Raw genomic sequence first — 9,235 nt, forward strand, 5'->3', positions numbered from 1 at the left:
ATGCTAAACATTGTAAAAAGTTAAATGCCTATTTTGCAGTAGAATACTAATGATTCTCAATGCAGTACCTGCAATTTGCAATCTGTGTTGTGGAAATAATGGGTGTTTATAACATACAGCAATGAGACAGAGTGCACTGCTGTTGACACTGAGCACTGTGAGGAGACCTTTATTAACAGTTGGTAAATGTATATATATAGTGCCAGTAACAGATTGCAATCTACTCCAAGCAGAATAACACCACAGGATGGAATAAGGTGGTTATGTTAACAGTGTTTTTTACAAGCTGATGCAATTTACAGTTGCAGGATTTGTTGTGAGCCAGTTATCAATTTCTAGAACATTCTGTTTGTGATGATATAGGTTGGCTTCCTTAGCTCTGATCTATACATTAGGGAGTGCTTTCCTTTAGAACCATCGGCACCACAATTTTTAAAATCAGTTATTTTGCAAAACTGAGTATTAAACTTAAAAACAAAGCACAAATTTTCTTTACTGACTGGATGACTCAGCAGGTAAATGCACCAACTGCGTAACAAAGACAAGGAAGGCACCTGATCTGAAAATCCTGTCTATATGGAGACAACTGGCCTCAGTCATGGGTTCACTGAAGGAGCTACACCTGCCCTCAGTGACCTGTGAAAGGGATGAAGGGGATCAGTGAAGATTGTCTCTGTTGATCATTATCCAGAAATACTCACTGGAAGTTACGAGTACAAAAGGTAGATAATGACAGTCAAAACTTAGTTGCAATCAAATATATATTCACACTCACTGCTAAGGTTCCTGTATCACAATGGTGCTTAAGTGGGGGAGTGGAAAATCACTGATATCCATCAAACAGTCCTCCAGCATGTTTTTTCTTCAGGAGAGGGAGGAAAATCAAAAGAAACGCTCACCAAAGAAGCTAACAGTCTAAATCAATTAGTGGCTCAAAACACAGATAAACAAAAAGCATAACTGATCGTCTTTTAACTGTTAAGAAATATTGTGAAGAGCTACAAAAGTTCAGAGATTTAATTTTGAAGAATGAAAAGATATTAAATATTACAAAATGAATAAGTATTAAATAATGAGATAATTCAGATGACTTGAACTGGAAAAAAAACATTCAACTGCTTACCACCAAAACATACATTGGTCTTTGACATGCATGATCAATATTTATCAGGCTTCTTATATAATTTAGCATCAGCCAAACGTATTGTTCACTTTGCCCATTGATGGTTCTAATTTCTTTATTCCTTCACAGCATGTGGACAACATTGGTAAGTCCAGCATCTATTGCCCATCCCTAATTGCTCAAGAAGGTTGTGGTGAGCCACCTTCTTGAACCACTGCAGTAGGTGCACTCAGTTCTGATTTGGAGGGAGTTCCAGGTTCTTGACCAGGCAATGATGAAAGAATGGCAATATTTTTCCAAGTCAGGATGGTGTGTGACTTGGAGAGGAATGTGCAGTTGGTGGCTTTCCCATGTGCCTGCACTCCTGTCCTTCAAGGTTCACAGGTCTGGGCAATGCTGTACGTGGTGAGTTGGGGAGTTACTGCAGTGTATCTTGTAGATGATACATGTACAGCCACATTGCACTGCTTGTGAAGGGAGTGAATGCTTAAGGTGGTGGATTGGATGTCAATCAAGGAGACAGCTTTGTACTGGATGGTGTCGAACTTCTTGAATGTTGCTGGAGCTGCACTTATCCATGAAAGTGGAGAGCCATCATACACCTAAATTGTGCCATGTAGATGGTGGAAAGGCTTTGGGGAGTCAAAGGTGTGTCACTCGCTGTAGAGTACCCAACTTCTGACCTGCTTGTGTGGCTAGTTCAGTTAAGTTCTGGTCAATGACCAGGTTATTGATGGTGGGGGTTCAGTGATGGTAATGCCATTGAATGTCAAAGGAGGTGTGTGAGAGGTGGCAAGACTTTCTTTTGTTGGAAACAGTCATTACCTGGCACGCGTATAAAGTGAATGTTACTTGACAATTATTTGAATATTTTCCAGGTCTTGTTGCACAAACTGCTTCATTGTCTGAGGAATTGCAAATGAGAACTTAACACTGTGCAATCATCAACAAACATAAGCACATAGAACAAATCTTAGCTATCAATTAGCTTTGGATTTGAATCTGGAAAAAAGAGGAATAGCAAAGTCGACGTGACAAACAGGTTCTAGTATCATGGATTATTATGCACCTGACAGCTTCTATATGTAATCTCTTGCATCCTACATTAAATACATTATGTCCCAAGTAGTTTCAATAAACATTCTTCTTGTTTCTGCTGAGTGATTTTTTGTTATCATCAGCAAAATACCTTTCTCGAAATATGCGTATTCCAACCATATTTCAGGGGTATCAGGAGATGAGGCTTAATTTGTGATAAGATAAATTATACAGTCAGAGGCACGCATATTGTTTTTAAATATATTAACATCATCAGTAGGTTCTACCCTTTCGCAAAGTCTGTTTTAAATTGCAATGTTTCAACTCTTCCCAAATGTACTTCTGGGCAACCCTGTCATGAAAATAAGACATGAATCTTTCCACTAAACAGCCTCGTGGCACAAAACTTTAGAGGGGGATTCTTTTTTAAGAGTTTACTCAGTAAAACTCGAACCTACAAACTTTGAAAGAAATAAAACATTCAACAGCCTCTTCAAATTATTTATTTTGTTATAATCTGTCCATTCTTGACATGTGTATGTCAAATTCCATCCTTGTTACATAAAATATACTGCATTGGCAGAAATACATGGACAATGTTTTGAAGAGTTGCAAATTTTGACGGATTTATTGTTAAATAATTCTACAACTGATAGTTTGCAACATTTCTCTTAATATTGTTACAAAACATGGTGCAATAAATACATGTTTGAACAGGTAATCTGTATTATTACATAAAATTTTTATTTCCTGTATCAGCAAAATAAATCCCAATATCACTGCTCATCGATTCACATTGCACGATATCACTGCATACAATCAATGTAGACTGCCATCCATTGCTTTCCCCCCATAAAACCTTTGCCAGCAAAAATGAAAAGTGGCATGAACTTAAGTTTGTATACATGCACAATAAACAACATACTCAAAAGCAGTAGTATATGGGCTGAGGGCCATTTGCGGCCTGCCACCTGTGCCCCTCAGCTGATGTGCTGCTCTATCAGCTCCCATTGACAACCTGTTTAGCTCTACAATGTCGCCTGCACTGAATTTCATAGCTGATGTCTCGTTTTTTCTGCACTGCAGCGAAAGAAGGCAAATTAAAGTTTAGGGGCAGAAAATGAAAGGTTCCTATCAAAAAAAGGATTATTGGTCCCATGGATTTTTTCCCCTCCTGTAGAGGTGTTAGCTAGCCTCTACTTTACAACTTCCTACAGTGGTGTCATTGAAGTCAGCAGCTCATTATATTAGCTTTTCAGGTCTGCATCCTATTACTCTGTGCTGTGTCACATTATCTTCCTCAACAGTGGACCCTGGATTAAACTTACTGATTAACCTCCCCTGTAAAATTTCACCGCCCCCCCCCCCACCCCCCCGCCCCCCACCCCTCCACTACCCCCAACTAAATGTACAACAAGGCAGTATTGGAATTCAGATGATGATGTAAACCTCTGTGCTGTTTAGCAGCCTCCCAACAGTGTTATTCCTTATTCTGAATATAGGTTTTCTTACACTGAGTCTACTGATTTCACCTTGGTTGTGGTGAGTGAGGAGCTAAAGTTACACTGCTCACTCATTTCGCTGTGGAACAGGAGCTGCTAGAGATCCATGCAAATGCTGAAATGTATACAATGACCAGTGCTTAGTTATCTCTGATTGCTGGTGCGTTTCTCTAGCTGATAAAAAGGACCAACTATCTTAGCTGTTTTAACCAGTAAAAATAGTACGCTGGTGCAGCAGCTGATTTGCTTGTACTCATTTTTAATAAGTCATTAAAGGTTAAAGAAATGCACACCCCTTGCCACTACTGCATCCATTTCAGGTCTCCTTCACTCCTTATTCAGTATGTAACATTAGTTTGGCCCACAGCAGCACCAACCACTGCAGTGATGACTAGCTCAATCTGGGAGATGTAATCCAGAGAAACCCAGTACCAGACAGCTGACTCAGGGACAGCAATCAACTTGCAGTGTATTTTTCGGAGTGGGCAGGATCCACGGGCAGTCCAAAGTACCAGCTCCCATTCAGTATCCGGAGCTTCTCCCTGTAACATACTTTACAGAGCAGCTAAGGAGAGAAGGAGACATCAACTGGTATATCCCTGTGTGACCACTGTGACTTTCTGATAGCTGCTAAATAGATACTAACTTTAATCTGAGGTGTGAGGGCGTTTTCAACATAACTTACTGTTACTGAAACCAAAGCATTTTGAAGGCATTTTTACCTTGAGAAAATGTCAACAACAGTAGGTGCACAGTTCTCCTGCCAGCAGCAGGAGGCAATATCCAGGGTTCCAATGACTTCAGGAGGACCCACATTTTCTTTATGTTTGCCATCTCTTATTCTGGCCACCTGAATGCACAGGTATCTCCACAATTCTGTTATGAAGCAAGCATGCAGGCACACAAAATCAGCTACACATTGATCCTCAGGCTTTGAAATTTATATCATGTGACTCCAAATTGGCTATTCGGATTTTAAAATTATTTAAAGTTATTTTACAACTATTCTAACCCTGGGATAGAGCAGTGTCAACCCTCCCATGTTCACATGTGTACAAACCACAAGTCTACATTAAAAATAGGCCTTGGCTTTGAAGTGCTAACTAATTAGGCTAAACAGTGGAGATCAGCAACTGAAGACATGTCTCTATTTTAGTGGTGCTCTCCCAGGACCTCAACTTCACTGTAAAAGTGCCTGTGACCACCTCTTAGAAAGAACTTTGCAGTATACTTCTGGTACTGCTGCCATTCAAAGGCATCATCTGCTCTACATTAAGTTCATCCTGTATTAATAATCTGCTGCTGTCTTCTACGAAAATAACCGAGGCTGACTTGAAGGCATTTAAAAATAAAATTATTGAAACAATTTATATACAGAGTTCATGCACTGGAGGACTGTGTACTATATCACTGGCATTAGTGATATAACAATAATAGAAGGCCCCTTCAAGAACGTGGTTTTGCATTGTTTTGGCTTGGCCTCTAATTAAAGCAGAAAGTTTGTCTCTGGTTATGCAGTTGCTCAATGTATCTCCTCGCCTCATAAATACTGTATATTGTAACGTTTGTCAGTAGCCTCACAGAGACTCCAGATGAAATACAATAATTCATTAAACATGATGTCTTGCAGCAAATAATGTGTTATGTCAGGTACAATCTTGGCAAGGTTTCAGTTATTGTTCTAAAATTAAATGTTATTTTTGTAGCCTTATACTTTTCCGAATTCATTTTCAGCGATGACATAACAAAAAGAATGAAAATATGGATAGAAAAGGCTTATTTTTTCAAAGAACTCCTTTGTTTGGTTTGCACAATCTAAGATGAAGTAACATGAACTGGCATGAGCAATCGAGCAACAAACATGATAGAAAGGATCCTGACGAGATGTACTTTGGCAGTAAAGCACTGGACTCACAATTCTACCGCCGCATGCCATCAATATAATAGAATATTTTTTTTAAATGATAAATTATCAATTTACTCATTCAACCAGACAACAAAAATAACAATATATATATATTCATAGAGCAATGTATATAACAACTTTAAACCCAAATGATCAAGTATTTCTGATGGCCAACTCAACACTTTAGTCAAACCTTTGTCAACAGCTGACGAGGAAAAGTTCCCTTAAAATCACTAAGTGGTTCATGGCCAGCCAGTTTTTCAGTGTTATTAGTTATGTGTGTGAGTTAGTGAGAGGATGTGTGTGAACGTCTATTTGAGCACATATGCCTGTGTGAGGGCTGCGTCTGTGTTACTGTGTGTGTGGGTGTGAATCCGTGTGTCAGTACATATGTCTGTCTGATTGTGTGAGAGAGTGTGTGTGGGCATCTCTGTGTGAGTGTCTGCGTGTCAGTGGATACGTTTGTGTGAGGATGTGTCTATGTGAGGCTTTATCTGTTTGTGAGCATATGTGGATGCGGGTATGGGTGTACCTGTGCGCTCCACACAATATAAAAACCCTCTCGAACACTTGTCCTTTTTTTTCCCCAGACCTGGATCCAAGTATATTCATAAACTAAACAGGCTGGGATCCGCCCTGGCCTCTCTCCTCGATATGGGTTTTGATGGAATGAATTACTGGAGTACTTCTCTATTTTTGTTTAAAGCCGGATTTTGGTTACAAATGACTTGCTGAAATCCTTGACTTCTTCTGGGGTTTGGACTTTCTCATAGCCCAGCCAATCCATGGCCTGTTGACAGTATTCCTCCACTTGTTTGATCTGGGAGTACGTCATTTGGGTCCTCCACGCATTGGCAGCCTGGGTAGCATTCCGGGAAGAAACACTAAAGGGCTTTTTGGAGGAGTAACTGGACCCCATGGTCATGTTGAGCACAAACCTCTCAATGTCCTCACTGACTGACAAGTTAGCAAAGTGGTACATGTCCTTTAGATACCTTATGGGGTCTTCCACCAGATCTTCATAGCGCACTACCCTATAATTGTCCTTCAACCAGTCCGGTGGTTCTCTGGCCATCTGAACAGTCCTGACCATGCTAGTACAGATCACTTCCAGGGCATTGAGGGCATGGTAGTCCACCGCATCCCGCCTGGTCCTCTGATACCCATCGTACACCTTCAAGCGACGACCTTTGGGATCTTTACTCCTCATCACCTGCAGGCTTTCCCGGATCAGGCCATTCCTCGACTTGATCCGTGAGCTGGCCACGGCCCTTGGGTCCCTGACCAGGTGAATCACCTTGAGATCGATGAAAGGGTCTTTCATTAAAGGGGCCAACACATTCAGGTCAAAAATGCGGACACCCTTGATGACGATGGTGCTGTACTTGTGGCACTCAGCTTCCAGGGAGTCCAGGTGCTGGGGCGGGCACTCGTTCTTGCACACGTGTTCGTCAATGAGGCCCACCCGCTCTTTCCTGTACGCCTTGCACAGCGGGTAAGAGCAGACCACCTTGTTGCGCGGTGCCCCGAAGATGCCCATGCTGGTGACATTGTTGCCCCCATTGTAGAGCTGGAAGATGGAGAGGTCGCAGCGGTACAGGAAGCCCAGCATGTCGCGGGCTGCCCCCTGCAGCGTGAGCGCGTCGCCCGGGTACAACTTCTGCCAGATGTGCCACATGGGCTCGTAGAGGAAGAAGACGTCGGGGTTTTGATTGAAGAGCTCGCCCACGAAGGACGAGCCCGATCGCCATGTTGTGAACACGTAGACATGCTGCCGCTTGCTGGAGCTGTTGTGGGGCGGCGAGGCTCGCTGGTGCTCCACCGTGTACCGAAGCGGGTACGGCACATACTTCACCTGGGTGCATTCCTTGGCCCCTTTATAATCGGCAAAATGTAGCATGGTCAACACCAAGAGCAGGATATAACCCAGGACCAGCAGAGCCGCCTTCCTGCGCAGCACTTTCATCTTTCAGACCCTTGGCTTCTAATAACAACAGTAACAGGAATAATTCACATCAGATGCTAAGCCTGGCTCTTTGCATCTTGCAAACCCGCCTTTCAACCACCTCCTCCTCCTCTCCTCCTCCTCCTTGTTTATTGAAGGCAGATGGTTTTGCCTCTCTCCCTGGCCATGGGAAGGTAAAAGGGCAGCAGTTCCTCCGGCTGTGCTCTGAACTGGAATCCACGTCCCCTGTCAAAAATTTCTCCTCCGACCGTCTCCTTCACATCGCAAAGCCGGACCCGCACCGCCAAGTTTTCTCTCCTTTTTGTTTCCCCCCTCGTCCTCTCTGTTTTCAAGTCCAAAAAAGGGGAAATATTAGCATTTGGAGTGCGTTACTGCAATGCACAGACTTCTTTCTTCACAAATGAGCTCAGCCCAGGCTGGGTCCTTAGCCGCTTTCTGCACTCAATAGATTATTTTTTTTATATATATATATGTGTTATATAGTTTCTGATTCCTTCATCAACTCTTACCTCGATTTTTTTCTCTCTCTCTATTTTTGATGGATCTTCCCCGATCCTCCCTAACTCCAGCCTCTTGTCTGTCTCTCCAGTCACTAAAAGGAGCAGAGCCGCCACCTTCAGCTTCAGCTGCAGCCTCTCTCTCTCTCTCCCCCTCTCGCTTCTCCTCTGATGCCAGCGTTCGAGGCTTTAACGCCGGGAGTCTCGTGGTGAATCATCCTCCTCACTTTCGCCTTTTCACTCTCGGTGGAGCAGCATCCTTCCTAAAGACAGGACAAAAAGCCTCGCACACGGTTGACCTCCCTCCCCCTTTCCTGGGGGTAGGGAGAGAGGGTAAAAGTGGGCTTTCCCACCCCCCCAACTCATCTACCACCCCTGTCTTTGCCCTCCAATCCAGGCTACACACACACACACACACACACACACAAAGCTTCTTCCCGGCTCTTGCCTCTCGCCGAGATGTTTAAATCCCGCCCTCCGGGGTAACTCCGATTGGGCCCAGGGTGAACAGCATTATTTGCTGGTTAACTGGCGGATGATGTTGTCAGTCAGCGGCACCCACATCCCCCCTACCCGCCCGGCCCCTCTCGGTGTGGGGAGGACAGCTGGAGCTGGGAGAAGCAGCCGGGCTCAATAATGCGCCTGTTTTAAGCGGGAGGGCAGATGTGCTTCAGAACAGGCATCCCGGTCCCGTTCCCCGTTACATTCAAGAAGGAGGCGTCTCAGGTCCCCTCCACTTCTTACATCTTACACATTCGTATTTCATTCCAGTGGAAAATATTACGCCGACGTTTTGTTTTTTTTAAAAGAAAAGGCTGCGCTCCGGATGGAGCTCTCTGTTCTCAGCGTGAGCAGCGCGGTTCTCTGAGCTTGCAGAGTGAGGAGAGCCGCCTCCTCTCAGCTCTCTTTACTCCAGGTGATGTGTAGGCATTTGGAACCAAATGCGCCAGCGATGGACAAGACAAACCATTACATGCACCCCCCCCCCCCAACACACCCCCCAAGACACACACACACCCATATATCTTTGGGGAGAAGGCATACTATACGTTGAAAGGCTTTAAATTGTATTCTTTTGGGATAATGTCCTGATAGTATTTTGTGTGCATTTTTTTTTAAATTCTTGCTCTTATTTACCACCTTTCAGGACCTCAGGACTTCCCAAAGCTCTTTACAGCCACTGAAGTACTTTTGAAGCATCAG

At 43.5% G+C, this 9,235-nt stretch overlaps 1 protein-coding gene across 1 annotated transcript; it reads right to left on the bottom strand.

Annotated features, from left to right (window-relative positions):
- Positions 1-3,563: 3,563 nt before the first annotated feature.
- chst2b (carbohydrate (N-acetylglucosamine-6-O) sulfotransferase 2b) lies at positions 3,564-8,464 on the bottom strand. The gene is made up of 2 exons (XM_041182775.1): positions 8,045-8,464; positions 3,564-7,857 (listed from the first exon to the last, which is right to left on the bottom strand). Exon 2 carries the CDS (start codon positions 7,533-7,535, stop codon positions 6,270-6,272), a length of 1,266 nt encoding a protein of 421 aa, XP_041038709.1. The 5' UTR covers positions 7,536-7,857; positions 8,045-8,464; the 3' UTR covers positions 3,564-6,269.
- Positions 8,465-9,235: the final 771 nt, after the last annotated feature.

The sequence above is a fragment of the Carcharodon carcharias genome, chromosome 2 (assembly GCF_017639515.1).
Source record: "Carcharodon carcharias isolate sCarCar2 chromosome 2, sCarCar2.pri, whole genome shotgun sequence".
NCBI classification, from domain to species: domain Eukaryota; kingdom Metazoa; phylum Chordata; class Chondrichthyes; order Lamniformes; family Lamnidae; genus Carcharodon; species Carcharodon carcharias.